General features: G+C 46.1%; 1 protein-coding gene across 1 annotated transcript in view; it reads left to right on the plus strand.

The window, feature by feature from the left end:
* Positions 1–27683, plus strand: part of ITGA9 (integrin subunit alpha 9) — a 327700-nt gene that overhangs the window by 244167 nt on the left and 55850 nt on the right. Inside the window, exons 19-23 of the mRNA XM_055137107.1 lie at positions 1322–1408; positions 2982–3061; positions 8219–8308; positions 10561–10669; positions 19514–19621. Coding sequence (XP_054993082.1) covers positions 1322–1408; positions 2982–3061; positions 8219–8308; positions 10561–10669; positions 19514–19621 — 474 coding nt within the window. The remainder of the gene's footprint in view (positions 1–1321; positions 1409–2981; positions 3062–8218; positions 8309–10560; positions 10670–19513; positions 19622–27683) is intronic.

The following is a 27683-nucleotide window of genomic DNA, read 5'->3' on the forward strand; positions in this document are numbered from 1 at the left end:
CTCATTATGGAAGGGGTTCTGGGTGGAGCACCTACACTTTCCCCACAAGGAATCATAGTGTCTCCCCATATGCTCAGAGGGGCGCTCTCCCTCACAGCCCTAGGAAGAGAGTGAAGACCTTTTGGTCAAGCAGTTTCATGGGTCCTGGGAGAGCTGTGCTGGTACTGATGAGCCACAGAAGGGGGCTCTGTGACATCCCAGACACAGCATCAGCCCCGGAACACATGAGTTATGCCTCATCCTACAGGTGGCTGGGCTTTCACTCTTTCTCCTGATTCCCACGAAGACCCAACAAGTGCAGTGGATTTTTCATTTGAGTGTGTGTGATGCAAGAGATTTGAAATACTGCAAGAGGGACCGGAGCGATAGCATAGTGGGTCGGGCGTTTGCCTTGCATGCGCCGACCCGAGTTCAATTGCCAGCATCCCATATGGTCCCCTGAGTACCGCCAGGAGTAATTCCTGAGTGCAAAGCCAGGAGTAACCCCTGTGCATCATCGCCGGGTATTACTCCCCCCCCCATAAAAAAACAGAAAGAAAAAAAGAAATACTGCAAGAAATTCTGGTTGTCAAGCCAATTTTGAGCTCTTGGGGGTAAACAAAAGAGTAAGGTACTTCAGCAGCTCTTGAGCAATCGAAAAAACTCAGCTCAAACTAAGAGCCCCTAACTGCCCTCAAGTTCTAGGTTACATTTTTGAAGCCACTGTCATTCCTTTACTCACAGTCATCCTTTGTTTTTTCTGTTGTTGGTATGTTTGATACTGTTTGGTTGTGACGTCACACCTGATAGTGCACAGGGCTTACTCCTAGTTCTGTGCTCAGGGTCTATTCCTGGCAGTGCTTGGTGGACCATATGTAGTGCCAGGGATTGAACTAAGGTAGCATATTTGCGGGGCCAGCACCTTATATTCCTGTACTATCTCTCTGTCCTGATACTGTTCTTAATAGATAGTATAGAAGCAAAAATTATGGAATTTTTAACAAAGTATACTTTAAGTATTTGTGAGTTTTCCCATATGGGACCTGCAATTTAAAAAAAAAAAATCTGTTCCATCTCCCTAAAGGGCTGGAAATGTTGGTCTGAGCTGAGATATGGGCCTGGGGTATCAGAAGGGATACTCTTTTAAACCACAGTGCATAGACATTGGTCACTGGTGGCTGTCATTCTATTTGGTGGCTATATTCATTTCTCCTGAACATGCATGCTGGAGAGGGAAAGGTGACAAGCTCTAGGCAGAAGTCCCTCTTTGTCTCCTGTGCCTGTGTCCACACATCTGTCTTCCTGCAGCTGGCCCATCTGTTGGTGCTTTTTGTTCTTGCAGGAGGAAATGGGCATTTCCTGTGAACTGCTGGAATCGGACTTCCTCAAGTGCAGTGTGGGGTTTCCTTTCATGAGGTCCAAGTCAAAGGTAAGGGGCAGAGAACTGACACTCCCCTTTCCCACCAGCCCCTGACTGCAGCCGCTGCCTTCCTGCAAGTTTCCTCCACAGCCCCCTTTCCCACAGAGCTGAGGTAATCAGCAAGGCCCTCTCCGGGACCAGGCCTGCTCTTGACCATAGTCTCCTCTTTTCCAAATGTGCTTGAGAGGTGCTGAGATCCCAGGCTCTTTCCCCATGATCCCCATGGGCTGCCCACTGGGAAACTGGCCTGGATTTCATACTTTAGCAAACAGCATCTGGTTGACTTTCATTTAAAAAAAATATTTTTTTTTGGTCTGAGATATTCCCTGCCACTTTGCATCCCCAAGACAATGTGGGAGACAATGTGGTCTGGGCTAGGAGCCTACAATCCTGACTCTGTCACTCTCCTTAGCACTTATACTTTCCTCAAGAGACCTCTTAACATTCTCAAGCATAAATAATTGCATTGCTCTTCATTGTTTTTTAAAGTAGAAGAAATTAGTCACTTTGCTATTTATAAAATGTCTAATTTTTTCAGCCCAAATGATAATGTGGTACATATTCAGGCACTCGTGGAATATTCTAATATGTTCCATCATTAGAAGGATCTGCAGACATGCATGTAGGTGTGATTTGAGGAGATAAAACTAGAATGTATAGGGCCAGGTATGCCTTTTGATATACAAGTTATTTTCCCTGTTTTGAGGGAAATTGCATATTCTTTTGTCTACTTTCCCTCCCCCACCCCTCAACACCCCATAACACATACACACACACACACACACACACACACACACACACACACACACTGAAAGAAAACAAGGTGTGGTATAATACTTCTCTCTTGCCTATATCATGGAATTGTTCCCATGGCACTGCCCTAACTCCAAACTCTGGTGGCTCTATCATTGAGATTTCTCAGCTGCCTAATAGATCCCAGATTCCCAGGCTCAAACAACCAACAGAACCCAATGTGACATGGTTCTCATCGTATTTATTTTTATGACAACCTTCTCATTATTGAAAGTGATCCACAATGCCCACATGTGGTTGCAATATAAAGTTTCCTGTTAAATAACCTTTAAAGGAAGGGAGCCAGGCGAGGACTGAGGAGCTGGCTCCACGGGCTGTGGCACAGGCTGTGCATGCGGGGTCCCTGGGTTCAATCCTCAGCACTGCATGATCCCCTGAGCTACCACTGGGTGTGTCCCCAAAGCTAAAAAATAAGAGCAAGTCAGTACAGCTATACAGTAAGTGACTTAGGTGGTAGGCTACATAGATGTGGAGAAACTGGGAAGATGAGTGTGAATGGAATTCAAAACGTTCTTGCTTAAGCAACAAATTCATCCCTTCACAAAGGGAATCTCATTTGCCAAAAAGTACAGTTTGAGCCCCAGTGTGAGATCAGGGAATGGTCTTCTTATTCAAGCTGTAACTCTGGTCTGAAAATGGAAATATCATGTTATAAAACAGAGATTGTCCTGCACAAGAGTGTCCAGAGGGCAAAAAAGTACAGCTCAAAGCAAACCAGGTTCAAATTTCAAGGCTTACTAGTGCCAACTACCACTTTCTCATCCCGTAGTATGACTTCAGCGTGATCTTTGATACAAGTCACCTCTCTGGGGAAGAGGATGTTCTCAACTTCATCGTTACGGCTCAGAGGTAAGGAGAATTTTTTTTAAAAAAATTAAGTATGGATGCAGCAGGAAGGTCATGCCCTGGTCATGCACTGAAGAGTACCCAGGAGACTCTGCAGGAAGACACAGTTCTTCAGTGGCAGTTCCCCAAATTGATGGGTAGAATCAATTCTCTCAGGGATGGTGGCTGTCCAGTTGTTCTTGTGCAGATGCCAGGTCAGACTGAATTGTGAGGGACTGGGATGACTCCCAGTCAGAAACCATGGAATAATTTATTTAGAAGTCAAGAAATCATCTAGTCAGAGGTCAAGAGTTTGTCTAGTTGAGGTCAATGGATCGTCCAGTCAGAGGTCAAGAGGTCATCTCATCAGAGGTCAAAGAATCAAGTCAGTCATGGAGTCATCTAATCAGAGATCAAAGAATCATCTAGTCAGAAGTCACATAGTCATTTAGTCAGAGATCAAGGGGTCTTTTAATCAGAAGTCAGAGAATTAGTCAAGGTGTCATCTATTCAGAAGTCAATGGACCATCTAGTCAGAAATCAATAACTTCAGTCAAGTCAAATTGTCATGTAGGCAGTCAAAGAATCTAGTCAAGTCAAGGAGTTATCTAGTCAGAGGTCAAGGGATCACCTAGTCAGAGGTCTTATTGTCATATCCTCATATTCCTGCTTTCACAGCTAAGGAGAGACAAGCCTTAAGAATTGAGGGTTTCAGTGCCACCAAGCAGTGTGTGTCTGCAGCTGGGGTCAGGGACAGGATGTAGGTGGGCAAAGGAGGTTCACACTTTGACAGGGACGGTGGCCAGTTTGCCAAGGCAGAGTTTTCAACATGTATGTTTGACAAAAGAGTAAGGTACTTCACACTTTGACAGGGACAGTGGCCAGATTGCCAAGGCAGAGTTTTCAAAATGTTTGTTTGAAATACCTGAGCACTTCATAGCAGTGTTGCAAAAGAGAATGGAGAACTTTCCATAAACCCTTATCCCAGATCACCAATGCTAATAGTTTGCCCCAGATTATTTTGATTTTATACATTGTCTTTATACATAGAGTTTTTCATTGTCCATCTGAAAGCAAGTTATTAAACTCAGACCCCCCTTTTTCCCCCATGAACATTCAGTGTACATTTCTTAAGAGTGAAGTTCTTCTCTCAAATTACTATAGTTGTCAAATTCAGGCTTCCCTGGGAAGATGGCGCTGAAACAGAAGAGCCTATTTTCAGGCTGAACAAGCACCAGTAATGTAATGAGAATGTGCACTGAGAGCCTGTTTGATTATATCTATGAGAATGGATAGTGAAGTGGACTTCAGGGTGGGGAACATTCAGGGCAGAGGGAGATGGGGCTGTAGGAAGAGACAGGCTGGGCCAGGTGGATCCATAGGGTCCCAGAGTCTGAACCACATTTCTCAGGCAGGGATGCCACTGGATATGTTTGAAGAACAGTCACAGTGTCACTGCCAGCTGGCCACAGAGCATAGAATTAGTTAATAAGGAGAAGCAGCTGCCCACTGGAACCTGAAAGTCCTTTCTCCGGCCATTTCTTGGATTGACAGAGAACTCCCTTTGGGTGGGCAGATCCATTCCTGCGTCTCTGGGTTTCTCAGTACCCAGGGAAGCTGATGGAAGGGAAATGATGCCCTTGAGCAGGACACTGAACCTGGAGGAGGCAGAAACTCCACTGACCTCCCCACATCCTCAGGTCCAGTGAGATGTGTCAGGGACAGGAGAGGGCGATCGTGTCCTCCCTCACAGCCTCCATGCACAGGCTGTTGCTCTGGGATGCTCACAGGAATCACCCAGTCCACCTCACAGAGCCCCTTACCTCGTAGGTCTGGGGAAAGATCTGGACATGGAGTTTCCAAAAGATCTAGGAAGTGATTTGAAAGAGCACGAATACTAAGACCCACTACCTATGTTTCACTTCCTCTATCCCGGACATGGTTTCTATTCAGTTAATATCTGTAGTGCACCTGTTTTGTTTTGTTTTTTTAACTAGACACTGTGCTAGTGCTACATAGCTCCATATGGAATACATATACATATGTATGTCATCTGTAGACACAAGTAGCATATGTATGTATATACACATACCCCCAGGTGCTCTCTATGCATATGTATGTGTGTACAGGTGCTGTACTTGTCATGTACACCTGAGGCACAAGTGCTCTTTTCATATATATGCACATATGTGTATACAAATGATTTAAAACTGTAAGTACAGATACCTTCAAGTGCTGTCTATGCATACGCGTGTACATCTGTATGCATAGATGCTATCCACATAATGTTTGTACATCAGTAGCATGAGATCATGGCAATAGCTTACTGGATTCAAGAACATCCTCTTATGGGCATAGGATCGCTCCGTAGCATTCGGGACTGCTTCAGCTCTGTAGCCTAAACAATTAAGTGTCAGAACCGTCTACTTCTTCGAATCCCGGGCATTAAGGGTGTTGTATTATCTGCTGGGCACAGACTATTTCAGGAGCTCTTCTCTTGCCAGGCTCGGGTGAAGATGTGGTCTTACTGCCCCACACGACACGCACAGCACTTGACACCCTGCCGTGACAGAGCAATCCTTAAAGCTCCTTATCCTGAAAGCCACAGTTAAAATACCCTCCGTGCCTTTCTTCCCGTCACCACCCTTTGAAGCTCTCTTGCCCACTTGTGGATTTCAGAGGACATGAAGCTGAAACTAAACAGTTTCTCAAGAGCCCTCCTCTCGGCAGCGCTCCCGGGAAAGCATCCCGGGTCACGCGCACCAGCATGACTGGAAGCCTTTTGATGTCTGTCCTCTTTATCGCGGCTTCTCACCCCAGCTCCGTCTGGGCAGTCACCCTGTTGACAGATGAGACCGTTACGCTGAGCCGCCAGCGGCCACAGGTGGCGGGACACACGGCAAGGGTCAGGGGGCCCTTCCAAGAGGAAGGGATTACTCAGATGGGGCAGGATGCTGGCGGGGTGGGGGCAGGGGCAGCCTTTCCAGCGGGAGTCGCCTCAGTCGGCTCCTGCCCCAGAGAAAGGAAAGGCAAGGACGTCAGGCCACGTGGGCACCTGCTTCTGCGAGCAGTGACCTCTGAGTGCCGAGAGGCACCCCTCAGGGGAAGACAGATAAGGAGCTGGAGGGCTGGGGGGAGTCCGCAGGGCACCATTGTTTCAGGTAGTGAGGAAAGGGGAGAGAGGAACGTGGGGAAAGGGGGTGGGAGCGGAAACCCTGGTCTCTTTGGGAATAGGGGAGTGGTCAGGGGGTTGGGAGTCCTGTGTCGGACCTTGAGACCCCTTTGTTTGTTCCATCCCAGGAGCATGAAGGTAGCTTCCTCTTCGGATCCCACATTCACCCTGGTACCAAACCAGCCATCCCAGAGCCCGGGGTGATGACACAGTTCAGATTGGAAATTTACCAAAACAGTGAAGGGAGAAAACTGCTTTTTCCCCTCCTCCTCCTTCCCCCTTGTTTTTTCTGCGTCTTACTCCTGTCCCACACCCCTTAAATCTGGTGTCCCAAGTCAAAGAGAAAGTCTCGGTTTGGGGTGTGCTCCCTGGTGAGGCAGCTCCTGGGGAGGCTCCTTCCAGGGGAGATGAGTCCCTGCCCTCCGGGGTCAGCCTGAGGACGCAAGGTCAGGCTGAGAAATACACCAGTGCGTGGTCCGAGGCTCATAGTACGAGGCTTACAGTATCAGAACACAGTACCAGGCTCATGATACCCTCAGACATTACCAGGCTCATGGTACCATCATACAGTACCAGGCTCATGGTACCATCATACATAATCAGACTCATGGTACCATCATACAGTACCAGGCTCATGGTACCATCATACATTATCAGGCTCACGGTACCATCATACAGTACCAGGCTTGTGGTACCATCATATACTACCAGGCTCTTGGCACCATCATACAGTACCAGGCTCTTGGCACCATCATACAGTACCAGGCTCGTGGTACCATCATACAGTACCAGGCTCTTGGCACCATCATACAGTACCAGGCTCTTGGCACCATCATACAGTACTAGGCTCGTGATACCATCATACATTATCAGGCTCATGGTACCATCATACAGTACCAGGCTTGTAGTACCATCATATACTACTAGGCTTGTGGTACCATCATACAGTACCAGGCTCATGGTACCATCATATAGTACTAGGCTCGTGGTACCATCATACAGTACTAGGCTCATGGTACCATCATGCAGTACCAGGCAGCAGTTTCAGCACCCTCGTGTCTACCTCCCCAGAAGGCACACATGATCAGTGCCAGGCTTCCTCCTGAGGGTGAGGACCCGTAGGTAAACACGCTGCAGCTATCTGGTAGGAGCTCCTGGAAGGTTAATTTAAGGCTGGCCAAGGCCTCCTTCCATGGCTTGGGCCTCCAGTGAGGACATGGCTATGCCCCAGCCCTACTTGCCTGGACTCCCAAGGCAGTATTTATGGAAGCAGTACCTGCAGCCAGGACTGCCCCAGGACCCCTGTGCTCACCCCTTCCCCACAATGGGCAGCTTCCCCCTCTGCCTGAGGTGTCTGCCCACAGCCCCTCACCTGTGTACAGAGGACTGGCACCAGGAAGTTCATTATAATCATCACAAACCTCATATGATCAGCTTCTCGCTCATCAGGATTAAAACATCTCCCCAATCTCAGCAGGAATACTAGGCTGTGCTCCCCATAACCTTCCAGGTGACCAGCGAGACAGCCCGCTTGCCCACACATGGCACATCCCTCTTTAAAAGAGCAAGTGCTTGGGGCTAGAGTGATAGCACAGCGGGTAGGGCGTTTGCCTTGCACGCGGCAGACCTGGGTTCTATTCCCAGCATCCCATATAGTTCCCCAAGCACCACCAAGAGTATTTCCTGAGTGCAGAGCCAGGAGTAAACCCTGTGCATCACTGGGTGTGACCCAAAAAAGCAAAATAAATAAATAAACAAATAAATAAATAAATGAAGGAGCAAGTGTCTTCATTCTCTGCTTTCCCTTCCTTCCACCCTTCCTGCCCACTCCTGGTATTTCCATGGGTCCTCTTCCTTGGAGACGATTATCACTGATACCACCATCAGGGCCCATCCCTGGGACAACAGAAGTCCTCTGGACTCTAGGGACCAGCCCCGAGCCAGGGGCAGCTAAATGCAGAGCTGGGCCTGGGTGCTGACCCCTGTCCGACCCTCTCTTCCCCCTGCAGTGGCAATGTGGAGAGGCCCGAGGCCCTGCAGGACAACACGCTCCTGCTGGCCGTGCCCCTGGTGCACGAAGTGGACACATCCCTTACAGGGTGAGTAGCCCCGTCCTGGCCACCCCCCCCCCCCCCCCCGTGCAGACAGAGGGGCCTGTGGTGGGTGGCCGGGCTGGGTTGGGGACTGCGTGTGCAGCCGGGAGGCGGAAGTGCCCGTGTCCCCGGAAGCCTCAGCAGCTGCATCCTCCCCCCTCCTTCTTTGCTCCTGTCTCCCAGCTGCCTCCACACCCATCTGGCAGCACCAGCAATTTGATGACAAGTTTAAGTCCATTTATCTCTCCAGACATCCCATGTACCTTTATAGTCATATATGTCCCCAGCACACACACACACACCCGGCAGGCCAGCAAGGAGCCACAGCATGATTCGTAGGATCACAATCTCTGCTGGGTTCCAGCCGGATGTGTCCCAGGCCTTGGTCACAGCCAGCTGTGTCCCGGGCCTGACTGGCTCTCAGAAAAGCTCGCCCCTCTCATCCACCTCACAGCACCGTCTTTGCACGGTGCTCTTCGCCCCTTCTGCAGGACTCACGTGGGTGGCGGTCCGGAGCAGTGGGCAAGGATCCTGGGGGTCCTGGGCCAGGTGTAAGTCCACCTGGGCCAAATGCCCGGCCACTTGGTGCTGCTGGCAGTGAGGGAGAGCAGGGGTGCCCTCTGCAGGAACCTAAGACAACCCCGGGTTGGTTTTTTTAACCAGAGCCCAGGCCTGGGAGGTAGGGTGGGGAGTGGGGGCTTGGGGAGGACAGGGGGGATGAAAATTCAGTTTCTGTTTCTGGGCCTCAGAAAACTGAGCACATACCTCTTTGATAGCGGGGAAAGGGGATTTGTGCTGTGTGTACATCAAAAGAGGACCCACTGAACCTTGGCCTCAAAGGCACGCTGAACTTTCTGGAGGTTCAAAGTCCCGCCTTCTCCAGTTCTCAAGTACTTCTATGTCCTGGCCTTGGCTCCAAGTGGAGTTGTTAATTCCGTGCAGAAAGAGCCATCCCTGAAGAGCTTGCTCTGGGGTGCCAGGAGGGGGCCTTGAGATGTGAGGCATCTGCGGAATATATTTGCATGCATTTGCTTCCGTTCCTGGCTCTGTTGTTGTTGTTAGCCTTTAACTTTATTTACTTGTCTCATCAGAGACACAGTGAGAATAGACCTTGGAACAAATCCCTGTCCTTAGGGACATAAAGAAAAACCTTTGATGGGGTAGCAAGGTCCAGGAGGTCCCCGTGTAAAGAATTAACAGGCGTGGATGAGGCCAGCCTTAAAGAAACTTCTGCGCACCCTCTGCTCTTGACACCTTCCACCAGTGGAAGCAGGTCAGGTTTAAACAAACCGGCAGTAGCCAGGAGCTAATGCCAGGGACTCACTGCTTTGCTACAGTGAGACACTTGGTTTGAAAAGCAAGGAATTGTTGACCCTTCAGACCCAGTACCAAAAACCTTACGTTCTCATCCTTAGACAAGGGAGCAGCTTCTAGAAACCATTGTTTAACCTGGGATCTGAGTGGGCCAAGGCATTGTCTCCTGTCCCAGAGTTTGTTCACAGAGACAATGTTGAAAGCATCATTACAAACAAGGGTCCAGTTCTTGATCACCTCTGGCCTAGTCACTGGTTGAAATCAGAAGACAAATGCTTGTCACTGAATGGAGTCTTTTGTTTGTTTTTGTTTAGGAGCCGTACCGGGCTGGGTTATGGGCTTGACTCCGGGCTCTGTGCTTTGGGATAACTCCTAGAAGTGCTCAGGGGAACCATATGGAGGATCTGGGATCAAACCCAGTGGGCTACATACAATGCAAATGCTTACCTGCTCCTGAACTCTCTCTGGGCCCATAGACCCCCACTTTTAGAAGTCCAGTGTGCTACCCATTGTGCAACAGAGCCACCTTGGACTCTACTTTTAAATCCTTCATTTCTCTTGAAAGCCCAACAAATGTAACTGTGATGTTATATCCCACATGTACCAAACATATCACTCATTTCTACTTATCTTCCAGAAACTTGCCCTAGTTGTTTTCGATCCACAGAACATGTATGGTTTAATAATCCCGTTTTAGAAAACATACAACAAGATCACCTCCTCTCCCTATCCGTTAGCTGGATCTGAGACAAGAAGTCCCTGGCAAGGTCTGTGTAGAAAGAACCTGCCGGGGATGTCCAATACAGGAGAAAGAAGACACAGTTCTAGAAAGGGAACCTTTCTGAGGAGACACTGCAGGGAACCAGGGTCTGGATCCAATAGTTAATGGAGATCTCGGAACAGTGCTCACGGGTTGCTGACACATTTCCTGCTTTCTCCTCTAGCATCATCTCTCCCACCTCTTTTGTTTACGGCGAGTCTGTGGATTCCACCAACTTCATTCAACTGGAGGACCTGGAGTGTCATTTCCAGCCTCTGAACATCACCTTCCAGGTATCCCCCACCTCTTCCCCAGATGCCTCTTTTCTACTGGGGATCCAACAGAAGACCAGGATTTGCCTGCTTCTGAAAGGAGCTGAAGGGCCACTTTTCTCCAAGAGAAACTCTTCCTGATGTGATTTGCTTTGGGGGAGGAGGGGGGGAGGGCACATGCATACTCGTTCTATGGCCACATGGGGAACTCACCCCTTCCCTGTGCGGTACACAGCCACCCACCCTGGATAGACCCCTCTGCTCTCCAACACTTGGAAGGAGCACTGCTTGAGGAGAACCAGCTTTCTTTATGAAGATCTGTGGATGTGGGGGAGGAAGGGCCTCACAGATATCAAATCCCAAATGACCCCAAAGGCCTCTTTTCTGTTCTTCAAGTTTTGCTGTGAGGACAGGGCAGCCTGGTAGATTTGCCACATCCCTTCCCAGGGTTGTCTGTGCAGACTCAGTCACGAACCCACTTGCACAGGGGGGCCAGCCCCTCAGAAGTGAGTAACAAAAGTAGAGTAGCATGAGTGGACCCTAGCGCCCAGGAGGGACATTGCTGCTCCTTCAGCCAGGGCAGCTGGCTCTCTCCTGTGGCCTGTGAGTATGGCACCAGGGAACCCAGGCCTCGCCTTGGCAGACCTGACTGTCTCCAGATCAACCATTTGTCAGTACTGTAGAGTGCAAGAGCAGCTGTGGGCAATGCAGAAGTAAAACTGAACTTCTGGACGCTGGAGCAATAGCACAGTGGGTAGGGCGTTTGCCTTGCACGCGGCTGACCCGGATTCGATTCCCAGCATCCCATATGATCCCCTGAGCACCACCAGGAATAATTCCTGAGTGCAAAGCCAGAAGTTACCCCTGTGCAGCGCTAGGTGTGACCCCACCCCCCAAAAAAATCCCCTTAACTTCTGGGCACAAACATTTGGATTCTATGTCATTTTCACATGTAGTGAAGGGTTGGGACTCGGGACTTTTCAAGATCTGGGTGTTTGCTCACATCTTGTGTTGAAACGTTTGGTGGCAGGACATGTGTGGCCTATAGGCCACGATTTACCAACTTTGGGCTGCAGGACTGAGTCTCATGTTCACTGTGATAATCTGTTGATGGCACACTAGAGGGTTGGTTCTGCTCAGGTGACAAGGGCAGGGAACTGTAGTCACCCCACCCCCAGCCCTGTGGGCAAGGCACACAGAGGGGCCAGAGCTGGAGGCTGGGGGCTGGAACCGGATCTTGTCAGGGACCCATCTGATCCTCCTGAATGATTCAGCTCCCATCCAGGCACAGGAAGGAAGAGAAGATGCCCCCACCCCCAGACCCCATAATCTATACCCCACTTTTTAAATTTATTAGTTTTTTAAGCATTTTTAATTGAATCACCATAATATCCACAGAAAGCTGTTCCCTTCACCACTGTACGTTTCCCACCACCAATGTCCCCAGTTTCCCTCCTGCCACCCCCCGCCTCTATCTATGGCAGACAGTTTTCTCTCTCTCTCTCTCTCTCTCTCTCTCTCTCTCTCTCTCTCTCTCTCTCTCTCTCTCTCTCTCTCTCTCTCTCTTTTATTTTCCTTTTAGGCTCCGTGGTTTGCAATTCTGTTGCTGGAAGGGTATCATGCATATCACTTTACTTCCTTTCAGCACTCAGTTCTTGTTCAAAGTGATCATTTCCAACTATTATTGTCATAGTGGTCCCTTCTTATCCTAACTCACTCCCCATCCCCTCATTATGGCAAGTTTCCAACCAAGCCTTCTGGCCCTTGTTTCTATGGTCATTCTGTTTGTCCCTCTCCCTCTGACTCATTTCACTCAGCATGATGCTTTCCATGTCCATCTATGTATAAGCAAATTTCATGACTTCATTTTTCCTAACAGCTGTGTAGTGTTTCATTGTTTAGATGTGCTGTAGTTTCTTTTTTTAAAATTTTATTGAATCATCGTGAGATAGTTACAAGCTTTCATGTTTGAGTTACAATCACACAATGATAAAACACCCATCCCTCCACAGGTGCACATTCCACACCACCAGTATCCCCTGTATACCCCCCTTTCCCACCCTCCCCCTGCCTCCATGGCAGACAATATTTCCCATACTCTCTCTCTCTTCTTTGGAGCATTATGGCTTGCAACACAGACACTGAGAGGTCATCATGTTTGGTCCATTATCTACTTTCGGCACACATCACCCATCCTGACTGGTTCCTCCAGCTATCATTTTCTTAGTGATCCCTTCTCTATTCCATCTACCTTATCCCCTCCTCCACTCATGAAGCAGTCTTCCAGCTATGGAACAATCCTCCTGGCCCTTGTATCTACTGTCCTTGGGTGTCAGCCTCATGTGATATTATTCTATACGCCACAAATAAGTGCAGTCCTTCTATGTCTGTCCTTCTCTTTCTGACTCATTTCATTTAGCATGATACTCTCCATGTCTATCCACTTATAAGCAAATTTCATGACTTCATCTCTCCTAACAGCTGCATAGTATTCCATTGTGTAGATGTACAAAGTTTCTTTAACCAGTCATCTGTTCTAGGGCACTTGGGTTGTTTCCAGATTTTGGCTATTGTGAACAGTGCTGCAATGAACATATAGGTACAGATGTCATTTCTACTGTGCTTTTTTGTATCCTCGGAATATATTCCCAGAAGTGGTATTGCAGGGTCATATGGAAGCTCAATTTCTATTTTTTGAAGGACTGTTCATATTGTTTTCCAGAAAGGCTGGGCCAGTCGGCATTCCCACCAACAGTGAAAGAATGTCCCTTTTTCTCCACATCCACGCCAGCACTGGTTGCTTTTGTTCTTTTGAATGTATGCTAGTCTCTGTGGTATGAGATGGTATCTCATGGGACTACATCAAACTAAGAAGCTTCTGCACTTCAAAAGAAAGTCACTGTCACTGTAATCCTGTTGCTCATCGATTTGTTTGAGCAGGCACCAGTAATGTCTCTCGTTGTGAGACTTATTGTTACTGTTTTTGGCATATCCAATAGCCACGGGTAGCTTGCCAGGCTCTGCCGTGCGGGCGCGATACTCTTGGTAGCTTGCCGGGCTCTCTGAGAGGGGCGGAGGAATCGAACACGAGCTGGCCACGTGAAAGGCAAACGCCCTTCGGCTGACCAAAATACAGAAAGAGCCCACAGAATAGGAAAGAATATTTACCCAATACCCATCTGATAAGGGATTAATGTTCAGGGTATACAAGACGCTAGTAGAATTGTACAAGAAAAAAACCTCCAACCCTATAAAAAAAATGGGGAGAAGAAATGAAAAGAAGTTTTCTCAAAAAAGAAATACAAATGGCCAAAAGGAACATGAAAAAATGCTCCATATCTCTAGTCATCAGGGAGGTGCTGTAGTTTCTTTATCCATCCATCTGTTCTCAGGTACTTGGGTTGTTTCCCGTTTGTGGCTATTGTGAATAGTGTCACAATGAACATGGCATGCATATGGCTTTTCTACATGGTGTTTTTGGGCTCATAGGGTATATTCCCAGGAGTGATATTGCTAGGTGCTATGGAAGCTCAGTTTCTGGCTTTTTGAGGAATGTTCATATTTTTTTCCAGAAAGGTTGGACCAATAGGCATTCCCACCAGCAGTGAAAGTTCCTTTCTCCCCACATCGGTGCCAGCACTGGTTGTTCTTTTTGATGTGTGCCAGTCTCTCTGGCATGAGATATCTCATTGTTTTGTTTTGCCTCTCCCTGATAATTAATGACATAGAGCACTTTTCATGCCTTTTGGCCATTTTATTTCTTCTTTGAGGAAGTTTCTGCTCATCTCTTTCAATTTTTGATGGAGTGTATTTTTTTGTAAAAACAATTTTTTATAAAAATATAACCCATTATCAGATGAGTGTTGGGTAAATAATTTCTCCCATACATGGGCTGTCTTTGTATCCTGGTCATCTTTCCTTTGAAGTGCAGAAACTTCTTAGTTTAATGTAGTCCCATTTGTTTATCTTTGCTTCCACTTGCTTGGTCAGTGCTACACCCAACTTTTCTTTTTTTTTTTTTAATTCACCATGGGTACACTTACAAAGCTTTCATATTTGAGTTTCAGTTATACAATGAGCGAACACCCATCCCTCCATCAGTGTACATTTTCCACTACCAATGTCCCTGGTATTCCCACCCCCCTCCTCTGTGGCAGACAGTTTCACTCTTACTCCCTATTTATGGGCATTATGGTTTGCAATACAGATACAGAGAGGCCATCACATTTGGTCCTTTATCTACTTTCAGCACACATCTCCCATCCCATACATTCCCTCCAACCATCATCGACTTAGTGATCTCTTCTCTATCCCAGCTATTTTCTCCCCCAGCTCATAAGGCAGGCTTCCAACTATGGAGCAATCTTCCTGGCCCTGTCTCTACTGTCCTTGGGTATTAGTCTCATATTATGATATTTTATATTCCACAAATGAGTGTAGTCATTTTATGTCTGCCCTGCTCTTTCTGACTCATTTCACTTAGCATGATGCTCTCCATGACCATCCACTTTTAAGAAAATTTCATGACTTCATCTTTCCTAACAGCTGCATCGTACTCTAGTGTAGATATACCAAAGTTTCTTTAACCAGTTGTCTGTTCTCAAGCACTTGGATTGTTTCCAGATTCTGGCTATTGTGAACAGTGCTGCAATGAACATACAGGTGCAGATGTCATTTGTATTGTGCTTTTTTGCACCCTCGACACCCCACTTTTCTCATAGTACCCAGGACTCCTCCACCTGCATTTCATCCTCCCAGCCCTGAGTCAATGCTACAGCCCAATGGTGTTTCTTTTTTTTTTTTTTGCTTTTTGGGTCACACCCAGCAATGCACAGGGGTCACTCCTGGCTCATGCACTCAGGAATCACCCCTGGCGGTGCTCAGGGGACCATATGGGATGCTGGGATTTGAACCCGGGTCGGCCGCGTGCAAGGCAAACGCCCTACCCGCTGTGCTATCACTCCAGCCCCCCAATGGTGTTTCCTTTGGGCAGTTTCCCTTCGACCATTCCCAAGTGTGTCCAGAGAATGGCAAAGACTTACAAGGGGGAAGGGGCGAAAGAATGAGGCTGCTAAACTTGGGTGTTCAAATTATTCCCTGGAATAAGATACCTCCAGGACCACGACGGATAGCAAGAGTCCACATCTTCGAGGACTCTGCCTCCCCCTGACTGAGCCCCAGCCATCATCCCCTGCACTCCATGTTGTCTCCTGCGCTCCGAGGGGGAGAGTTAAAGGTCGGGCCCTTCCCAACCTTTCTGAGCGGTCTTGCCACAACTAAAACCTCTTCATTTCTGGTCTTTTCTCAGAACAAGTGTGGTTCCAACTGCAGCTCTTTGTAACTGGACAGAAAACAGCAAACCCAGACCGTGTTACTTCATTTTCAGTCATCCCTGGAATTTTAATCACTTGCCCACTCCAATAGTCTCTCGGGTGTCTTATAATACAAGAGACAGTCAAGAGAATTATTTCTTAGAGTTCAGGTGACACAGGGCCCCAGGAAGAAGAGGGACTAGGTGTTGAAAGGAGAAGACAGAATGAACAGCAGATCTATATAAGATGCAAGAATGTTCTGACCAGCCCCTAAAAACAGGGAGGAAGTCAGGAGGCAGAGGCTGAGTTGTATTTCTCTAAAAGCCTTTTTATAGGGGGCTTCTATTTTGGTGTGCAGGCAGGCTCTTGCATCTGACCCCACACAGGATGCAGGCCAGAGATCCGGGGAGGCCTCAGGATGAGTGATTGGCATGACCCTCAGATAAACTCCTTGATTACCCATTGTCTGAGGAAGTGCCAGGCATTCAGAAGAGGATTAGGTGAGCCAGCTAGGTCAGGTGGGAAAGATGAATAGAGTGTGTCATTGATTAGAAGGAAAGCCTGTTGTGTTAGCAGAGCTGACAGTTTCCGTGGGAAACCACCAACCGTTCATTTTCAGGGACATTTACCATTATTCTGACCCTCCTACCGGAAGATTGCTCACCAGGTTAGTGGTGATCACAGCCAAGATGGGGAGTGAGTGGGGGATGAAGTCAGAAAATGGCCCTTTCCTCATTTCAGTCATGCACTCTAAGTAGAAGCACAGATCTCTGTGTAAAATCCTTATTTGGTCTTTTAAAGGCTGTTATTCAACAAGCCGCATAATTGCTTGAAGGATGCAGTGCAAGTGCAGATGGCAGAAAAGCAGAAACACCTGTCTTTCAACCTAGTCTCCATTTCATCAGGTCTCTTACTGGAGACAGAATAATTTGTTGACCATTGATATAAGATGTTTTTGTGCATAGAGTGGAGTCAATTTCCTCACCTGAGGAAATTCTTTAAATTATGGTTAGAGAAAAGTCATGCAGATGTTGCCCAAACCCTTGCACACTACCAAATGCAAAGACGTCTGTTCAAAATAAAATGAACATGATAGTACAAGTTCCTTTACCATTCCCCTTTTCCATGCATCTGACTCTGATGAATAAAATCAAAATCATGTTCTTTCCTTCACACTGCCCAGACTTTTCATTTCCCAGACATGTCGGAGGGCCCTTTCCACTCTCCCATCTCACTTTATATTCACTATTTCCCATCCCTCACGTCCTTCTTTGATCTTAGGCCTTTGTTGTGTTATTCTTGATGAATTTTGTTCTCTTTGGACCAAGAGTTGGCAGTGATCACTCATCTTTGACCACTCATCAATGACCACTATCCTGTTTTTGTCTGTTCTTTGAAGCTGAACCTAATATTGGGAGATATGAGATATGAGTTTCTAGAGGAGAGCAGATTGGAGCTAGCTTCCCATGCCTTGTGACTAGGGTGAAGACCTGGTTAAATCCCCAGCCCAGCTCCTGGGTCTGCCCTTCTGGATTCCTCATCAACCCAGAGATATCTCGAGTGTCTGGATCCTCTCTTTCATCCCAAAGTCACTGTGCAATCTTTTCATTCCTCTTTCTTATTCCTATACAACTTTTTTCCTAGTCTGTGAGTTCCTGGAGCATGGTTTCACAGCCCTCTGTGTGCGCATACCTCCCCATACCCACCATTGGTCTACTGCCCTTCACATTATCAAACAGACTACTATGTCCACTGTTACTACTACCCCCTTTTCCTTCCAACTCAGTAACCTCCATATTTTTTCTGAGTCTAAGAGTTTTTCGTTGTTGTGATTTTTATTGCAAATGCATTTGCATATTTTCTAATTCATCCATTTAAGCAACTGTACAATTTAATGATTTTGAGTATTTTTACAGAATTGTGAAACCCTCACCAAAATCTAATTTTAGAACTTTTTTCATCGCCCACAAAAGAAACTTCCATTAGTGGTCACTCCCTACAATAGTTTCCTATGGCTACTGTAACAAATTACTACCAAATTAGTGGCCACACACACCACAGATTTCTTCTCTTACAGTTCTAGAGGACCAAATATGAACAGAGTCTCAGTGGGCTAAAACCAGTGTCCCCTGTGTGATGGGGAGGGGGGTCGAGGGGAAAATGCATTTCTTGCCTCTCCCATCTTCTGGAACTGCCCCACATTCTATGGCTCCCAGCCTCCTTTCTTCCTCAAAGCCTTCTTCCTAGTCTTCCTCCTATTGCATCTCTCTGGTCCCATCTCTCTTTCTCCTATGGTCACACTTCACTCCCTGAAAATTCCACACTATTCTCTTCATTTAAATTCTCTTCGTGTAAAGGTTTGGTGACTTTAATTCCATCTGCAACCTTTGTTCTCTCCTTGTAATGTCACATACTCAAAGGTCCCATGGGTCAGAATGTAAACAGTCTTATAAGGCTACTCTTTAGCATGCCCCCCACTCATTCACCCCACCCCCAGCCCTAGGCAACCACTGATCTACCTCCTGTCTCTACACCTCTCCCCACCTTTTCCATTCTCTGAGCTCCATTTCTTCCTGGAACTCATGTTCCTCCTCTATTCCGTCTCCTTTCTCTTTGCAGCTACCATCATATCCCTCTTCTCTAGGAAAATAATTGTTTGCTGGACACAGGAAATAGAATTGTGGGAGAGGCATAAAAAAGTGTTCTCTTTTTTTGCTGTGGATTGAACCCAGAGCCTCAGGCACGAGAGGCATATCTTCCACCAACGGGGCAAAGTTTAATAGGATCCAGTGTGGGGATTCTCTCTCTTTCCTAAGACATACAATGTCATTTCTGTTAGCTGCAAATTATTCAGAAACCAATCCTGTAGCAGGGTATGATGAAAACAGTCCATTCTGATCCTAGGTTCAAACATTCTCTTTGTGGCCAATCCACTTTGCCTTTGACAAGCTCAGTTACATCACACTGTGGAAGGACAGGGATTGAATGGGATCAGTGCTTTTCACAATGTCGTTGCTGAAGCGGCAGCATTAGCATCTTCTGGAAATGTATCAGAAATGCAAACTTTCCAGCATCCCCATTGCCCCCACACCTGACCTGCTGCTTCAGAAACTTCGGACATGACCTTTCCCCAGTCTGTTCTAACCCCTCTGGTTATTCTGATTCATGCTTACATTTGGGAACAACTGGATGAGATTATGTCTGAATTTCACCAAGGAGCACTGCCAGGAATACCAGGAGTAACCCTGAAAACAACTGGGTAAATAAACTAAAGGTGGAGGGAGTCCCAAATACATAGAAAATAAAATAAATTCCCACCCCATGTAGTAACCTGTAGGTAAATGTATAGGTATATGCAAAAATATATCATTTGTAGCAGGTTTTGATTTTATTGAAATGCTGAAATGCCCTCACCAACAACAACTTTCCATATGATGCCTCATGTCAAATCATGGCCTTTTGCTTCGCACAGCCGAGAGTCTCTGTGTGAGGATCAGAGGAACTGAGTGTGTATGTGACATGATGTGAAAACGATGTCTCTGAACTCCTTCAGGTCTATAACACCGGGCCCAGCACTCTCCCAGGCTCTTCCGTCATCATCTCGCTTCCCAACCGACTGTCGTCCGGCGGTGCAGAGATGTTTCACATCCAGGAGATGGTGGTGAGTCCTTGTTTTTTTCTCGCCGATGCTTTTGGGATTCAAGCCCAACTATTGGTATTTTGTATTCCAACTAAGGGCCCAGAAAAACAAACTCATTCAAGCCCCTAGATATTCCTGCACCCCGTGACGTTCTACTCTGAAATGTATGTTCAGAGTATGTTCAATGCTATCAGAAGATCCCTTGGGAGAAGGGAAGGGGGAGTAATAAATCTGACTGAAAGATTCATGGGCTGGCTCTGGGAGCCAATGGATAGTCAATAGCCTAAAACTCAGAGCAGTGAGATCACAGCTTCTCTGAGGCGCTGCCCTCAGCCTGGAGACTGAGAAGGTGACTTGTGGTGGTAATAATAGTTTCTAGCATGGTATCCTCTCAGGTCACAGGGATTAAAAATCTAGACAGAGTAAAATATTGAACGTAGCACGGGTCAACCCCCCCCACCCCCTCCGCGCACACATATCCCCTCAGTCGCCTGCCTGGTTATTCCAGCCCTCGTGATGTTTCATTTATAAGCCATGAAGTGCCCATGTCTGTTTTCTGCCGAAACAGTAGCAGAAAAGCCCCCAGTGTTCTGTACCCGAGGTTGGAACCAAGTCTGAGGTTACGGAATCCCACACTCTCCTGTCTACCGTCTTTAATATTATTAATCAGCCTGACCACTCCACCTTCCCCCCAGTGTCTAGGAATGTTCTGTCCATTGGGCATACTTAAGAGTAATCCACATAAATATCTGTACTGTTGTCGAAAGAATTTTCCCCCCATAGACAGAATTATTTATTGCCCCAAACAGGAAATTTAAGGCCCTCAGATTCTGGAGGTACCTTAGAACCAACCACACCACTTTTTCTCTTTATTAATCATCAGACCAAGGGAAAATCACTGGAAAGGACTTGAAAGCTCATTTATAAATAGCTGGCAGGCCTGGAAGGCATTCCGAGTGGTTTTCCTGAAGACTTGAGAACTACTCGGTTGTTAGTCTGGCTGAATGAACCCTCAAAAACCCAAGTGGTGTGAGCTGGCTCCGTTCTGTTCTCTGAGTTCTCAGAAACAGAGTCTTTGGATTTTTAAAGACTATATTTAAAAGTTTCATTGAGTCCAAAACAGAATTCTTAAAGATGGCCAAGCCTCCCATGGGCGAAGACCGGCCTGTGATCAGAGACCAATGACATTTTCATGGTACTGAAGCCCAGATTCTCTGGGGAAGACCTCATTCGCCCAGCACTGGAGCGTTGGCTCTCATGAGCGGTCAGCTCTGAGACTAGAGGGATGGGCAGTTGGAGCCCAAGAGGCAGATGTCTGCTGGGAAGCCAGCACACAGTGAGCACCCCCAGTGCTAGGTCACCCTGCTGGCACACCCCGTGCCCTGAAGCCCCCAAGCACAGGACTTCTGCCACTCTGCTGAGTTTCACCCCCATCTAGACCAGTTCACCAGAGTGTTTCCTGGGCAGGCATGGCTCGTCAAGATCCTGGCATTCTCCCCTTGGGCCTCTGGGGATGGCACAGGCCCCTTGTGTTGGGCTTGGGTAGCAGGCATGGTGCGAGTCGGTCCTCTCCCATTAGGAGAAATGCTTCTTTCCCAGATGGCACCAGGACAGCCTAGAACTTGGTGTCCTTCCTTCTTCACCCCACTCTCAGTTACCACCCCAGCTTTGGGTGAGCTCCTGGGGAGCCAGGCCCTGCTACCAGGCCCTCCTTTCTCGGTGCCATTGATGGCCATTTGTATTGCCCATACTCCATGTTGAATGTTGGGGACACACATGGGGTCCCAGGTCCACCACACACTCATGGCACATTCTTCCCACAGCTAGTTGAGAACTCCTTCTTAGGTCTTTGGTAACCCCAGGCAGGATGAACCTGCCCCCCCCATTTCCCAGAGTCTCTGGTGTTCTCCCAAAGGGTCTTGGTCTGGTTTTCCCCTTCCCTTCCCTTTTTGTTTCTGTCCATGCTTGTGATGACCAGCGGTTCTGCCCGTCCTTGACTGTGCTCCCCCAGGGTCACACCCTGGACACCATCCTCCCCTTCACAGGCATGAACTCTCCGGGGCTTACATTTTCATAGTTGTGTTTTCTAGGGCCACATCCTTCAGGTGTTGCGTGGTCATACTGTTGGTCTTGGGGGGCATCCAAGAGCTTTGGCTGTGGTGCTCACCTGGGGCCTCCCATGCACTAAGAGCTGATGGCTTGCACACACCTGCTGCAGCACGCTGAGGTCACACCTTCCGAGGAGGCACTAAAGTGTCCAGAGATCAGAACTGCCAGATTGTGTTCAGCACATGTGGGTGGCCCGGAACTGGGGCTCAAAGCCTCACTCCTGTAGACCAGGCACTTTAAGCACTGGATAATCTCTCGAGCCCATAGAGGGCATCTGAATGTCAACCTGCTGTGAGCAGAGATTACCTTTGCTGTTGACATAGCATAGGAAAATAACATAAAGGGCTAAGGTACATGCACAGAGATTGTTGGTCTTCAGAACCACCCCTCTCCCCCCACACATAAAAAACCACTTTGGCTGACATGGAAGATATCTTTACCTAATAAAGCATAGCTTCATTCCACTCCCAGTCGTGGTTCAGGATCTTCTTCCTGACCAGTGTCCTGAACCCTTCTCCCGGCTTATGTTTTGGTTAGCAGTACACCATGGTGGGGGTCTAAGGAAAGACTGTTACTTTGCACTGCCCCACATGCACAGGAGTACTGAGTCCTGTAAAGCCACACTCACATCCCACAGGGTAGCATAAATGTGGACCAGCCACCATGCACAAAGCATCCATCAGGAAGTTAAGTAGGAATCACTGTGAAAGCAACAGAGTTGAGAGCAAGGGCAAAAATGACAGGCTTCTCTAGACCATCTGAAATAAAATGGGTTGGACTAATACATCCTCTTTTTCTATGCTGCAAATATGAGCAGTGCCAGGGCCTCTTATACATCAGTGTGGAGAAGGGGAAGCCATTCCCCCAGCTCTGCAGAAAGTGCCCCCTGCAGGAGACAGTGGAAATGCCATCGAAGTCTCCCGCCTGCGAGAATGGATAGGCTCAGGTTTGGTTCAGAGGTGTCAAGGCCTCCTTGGAGAGGGGCAGGAAATGCCTCCTGCATTTGGGTTTTCCAGACAGGGCTAAGAGGATGGTTTATCAGTAGAAAAGATGAAGAGATTATTCTAGATGCCGGGAATGGTCACTAGTATCTAACGAAGCGAGAAGCAGGTTCTGCATTCTATCTGATTAGCTCTTTCTTTAAAAATGTACTTCTAGGGGCTGGAGAGATAGCATAAGTACAATGGGTAAGGAATATGACTTGCATGCAGCTGATCTGGGTTTGATCCCTGGCTCATATATGTTCCTCTGGAGCCCCACCAAGGAGTGGTCCCTGAGCACAGAGTCAGGAATAAGCCGGGAATATAGCCAAGTGTGCCCCTCCCCACAAAAGGAAGGAGGGAAGAAAGGAAGGAAGGAAGGAAGGAAGGAAGGGAGGGAGGGAGGGAGGGAGGGAGGGAGGGAGGGAGGGAGGAAGGAAGGAAGGAAGGAAGGAAGGAAGGAAGGAAGGAAGGAAGGAAGGAAGGAAGGAAGGAAGGAAGGAAGGAAGGAAGGAAGGAAGGAAGGAAGAGAGGAAAAGGAGTTAAATAAGTAGAATGGAAATTAGGGGTGAATTTTCCAAGGAGATACATCAGTGATTTTGCCATAGAGCATCATCAGGATATATGGTATCGATATGATCACTTATACTAATATCCACTCCAGTATTTCAAGTTGGTGGGAAAACTAAATTTTAATAGCTACAGTATAGTAGTACAACTATAATCACTGTCACTCTCACTGTCATCCCACTGCTCATCAATTTGCTCAAGCGGGCACCAGTAACATCTCCATTGTGAGACTTATTTGTTACTGTTTTTGGCATGTTGAACATGCTACAGGTAGCTTGCCAGGCTCTGCTGTGTGGGCAAATACTCTCAGTAGCTTGCCAGACTCTCCGAGAGGGACAGAGGAATCAAACCCAGGTCAGCCACATTGCAAGGCAAACTCCCTACCACTGTGCTATAACTATAATATAAGTATATAAATATAATTTAAGAGAATAAATTTTGGTAAGTTACAAACCTGCTTGCCACCTGATCTTCAAGACAATCCTTTCCCTTGAACATGTATCTGCTTGCCTGTTTCTATGTTTCTGTTTCTTGAACACATTTCCCCTCTTTCTCTCCTTTCACATTTTTCTCAATAAGTTTCAATTTGAAAATCTACCTTGCTTCACTAGGGGCTGGAGCACTAGTATAGCAGGTAAGGCATTTGTCTTGCATGCAGCCAACCCAGGCTTCATGAACCTAAAGCCCCAGCATCCCATATGGTCCCACAAGCACTGCCAGGTGATTCCTGAGTGCAGAGCCAGGGGTAACCCCTGAGCATCACTAGGTGTGGCAAAACAATCAACAACAACAAAGAAAAACTACCATGCTTCACTAAAAAATAATTTTTAAAAAACTTTCACCATTGCCCTATACAGGACTGCCCATGACTTAATTCCACCAAAGTGAGCCCGCTGACTTGGGAATTTCAGTCAGTTTGTGTTTGAGAATGTCTATATTTCTATGAAAGAGAAAGATGTACCTATTGTTTTAGTCACCAAAAAGATGTATACACTTGGAAATTAGGAACTGAAGAGTTTCCCCCAAGGCTAGTCCTTGAAAGCTTATCAGTGAGAATCATGTGGGGGCCATCAACTAGATCACAGATGGTCAAAAATTAAAGAACGAAGAGCTTTCTCCTGGATAACTGACAGAAATAATACCATTTATTGCTGTCTTGAGGCTGTCGTTGTCTGGTTCCTGAGCTGTCATAGGAACTCTGGTAGGTTAGGCCACTTGTGGACTAAAATATGGTCAGCTTCACACAACTGGTTAGTAGTGGCTCTGAGTTTGTAACCAGGTCCAATTCCAAAGCTCATGTACTTTTCACTCTACTGTACCTCACACTCCTCCTGGGAGCACTGCCTGCTTCTCTGAAGACAGACACAGTCCACAGAAGGTAGAGATCACTGGTCTCCAGCTATTGGCCAACAGGTGGATGCTGACCCACAGGTCCACCACAGTGCCTATAACTGCCACTCCACAGACTAGTGTGCAGATAGGTGCTGGTATATGAGTGCAACTGCTGAGAAAAACTGAGATAGTTGATGAGCAAACCTCCTGAATCACCTGCTCAATGAGAAACATCAACTCCAGGACAGAGAGAAACTAGGTGCTATCAAAAAGAACTAAGATCTGAGAGTGCAGTAATGAGGCAAGGAGATTTCAGGATCAGTAGGGTATACACCCTCAGAGAGATGCAAAGATGCAATGTTTCCATGGAAGAGAGTAAACTAGAGTTTTGTAAATTCAGAATTTTCATCAAGCAAGTAAAGACCTCAACATAGGAGCTGTGTCATAGAATGAACATAAAATAAGAAAACAGGGCCAAGGAGATAGTACAGTGGTTAGGGTGCTTGCTTTGCATGTGGCCAACAGGGGCTCAATCCTCAGCAATGCATTTGGTCACTCGAGTACCACCAGGAGTGAGCCCTGAGCATAGAGCTAGGAGTAAACCAAGGAATAAGCCTTGAGTGCTGCTGGGCATGATTCAAAAATTCAACAGTAATAAAAAAAGAAGAAAGCAAGAAGAGCTCATCTTGGCAGCATACATAATAAAAAGCGGAATCATTTAGAGATTAACCTGGTTTCTGCAAAAGGGCAACATGTAAATTCATGGAACATTACATGTTCTAAAAAACAGTAATGAGTTGGAAACCAGTTGAGAGATTCCAAGAATGTAGTGTAAAAGTCAGTTTAACTTACTATTCCTTGATTTTATGACCATCTCAATGAGGATCCAAATGATCTCAACATGAGTTAAAAGGCTGGAGAGTAAAAGTTAAGGCAAGCCAAGATTCTCTTCTTGATTGGGACGAACAGTTTCTGTGCCAACCAAGGGCTTGACCAAAAAAAATTTTGAAAGGACAAAAAAAAAGTGTAGGACATTCAACTTCAATAGAGAAGAAAATTTTGAAAATAACTCAGAAGGGGCTGGGAAAACAGGCTGAGCGCATCTTTGACATATGAGAGGTCTAAGTTCAATCATGGTCCCCAGAACACTGCCAACTGAGGCCCCAAAGGAGCAAATGCGTATTTATATATGTATAGGTATAAAGGGAAAAAAGGATAAAAGAATAAATCCAAACACAGCAGTAATCAAAACACTTATGAATTGTCCTTATAAATGACATATTTTCAAACTGGTCTTTTTTAAGCATGTCCTTTTTCACCCAATTATAGATTGCTAACTAGTAAGAGCATACCTTTCAAAATGGCCCAGGATGGAGGGAGAAGGGAACTCATGACAAACTAGAGGTGACATGTGGTAGTGGTGGGGGTTATTGGGCTTTTTGGTAGTAACTTTGCACATTAGTACTAAAAGTGCTAATACTATTGTTATGCTACCTTAATTTAAACTTAATTATTAAATAAAATTGTAAAATAACAATAAAGCATGCAAAAAATAAAGCGAATGATAACAAACAATAAACTCTATACTATTAATAGAGTAAAATAGAATAGAAGCCAAAAAATTCAATGAAGTCCTAAATATATTTCAGCATAATAAAAGATACAGTCCACTTAGAATTTGTAATATAGATGAACATTTATGTAACCAGCCACACAGCTGTATATAATAATACAAAGCAATTACAAGAAGAATAAAGAGGAGGAGGAAGAGGAGGAAGAAGAAGAGGAGGAGGAGAAAGAAGAAGAAGAAGAAGAAGAAATTAATAGACACACCCACCCACAATCATTGCAGGAAAATTTAATCCTTTCAAAAGTCATCGCACAAGTGGCCATAAAATAATGAGTATTTTATGGTCATATTCAGACTTTGTGGGGAAATAAGGGAGTTTGGTAGATTCAAACGAAGAACTTACACATTTGAGACATTCACACAACCACTGACCCAAATACTGGACCATTCAAATGATCACTACACAAATAATGAGTATTTGAATGCTCCAACTAAGCAATTGTATTTGTAGATTCTGACTGGAAATTATGATGTCTCAGATATAGAGGACACAGAGATTCAGAATAAAATGATTCAGAATATCTGGGTCGCTCCCAGCTTTGGTAACCTGAGGAAGTTCCCTGAACTCTCCCTGGAGTGTCATCATTCATAGAATAGCTAATAATAGTTTTTCACATTGTGAGGATGGAACAAGCTGATGTATATGGGGTAGTCTGTAGATTTCTTGGTACATAAGGAAATACATATTCCATTCAATCATATGTGAACATTCACAAATTGCTCATTTATTGCACTACAAAAAACTCTAAACAAAACTGAAAAAGTCAAAGTAAATCAAGCCACATTCTCTGACCACAAAACAATAAACTTGGAAGCTAACAACAGAAGCTTAGCCAAACTACTAACCAAGAACACATCCACTCGGGAATATTTAACACTATTTAATTAAGTTTTTTGATAAATAAGCAGTCACATATGAAGGAGTAAAGAAATTCAAAATGAATGACAAAATAGGGGCTAAGAAGCATGTAATGCCAGGGTAGAATTCAGTACCCCCTGCATCGCAGGCACGAGCTCCACTCCCAGCTTAGAGCTCTTCTTTCCACCTCCAATATTTGAAGATATAAAAGAAACATGTCTTGATGGCTCCTGCCAAAATAGAACAATCTTCACACTGTTTCCTATATGAACACATTTTTTGTAAGCATGTTCAGCAGTTCTTCGTAACAGACAATACGAAATATATTATTTCAGTTGTGTTTTGGGACAGGGATTGTGGTTTGGGATGACAGCATCCCAAATTTGGTGGCAGGAAGGTGTAATGGTGGTGGGATTGGTATTTGAATATTGAATGTAGTCAAATATTGTGAATTAACTTATAAAATTTAAAAATTAAAAAAAGTAATATGAGTTCATGTCCAATTCAATCAGTTTAATCAATCGCTGAATAAATAGCAGTGCTCCTACATTATTTTAAAAATAAATAAAAAAATAAAAGAAACATGAAGTTTCTGTCATCTAC

This window comes from Sorex araneus, chromosome 4 (assembly GCF_027595985.1).
Source record: "Sorex araneus isolate mSorAra2 chromosome 4, mSorAra2.pri, whole genome shotgun sequence".
NCBI classification, from domain to species: Eukaryota; Metazoa; Chordata; class Mammalia; order Eulipotyphla; family Soricidae; genus Sorex; species Sorex araneus.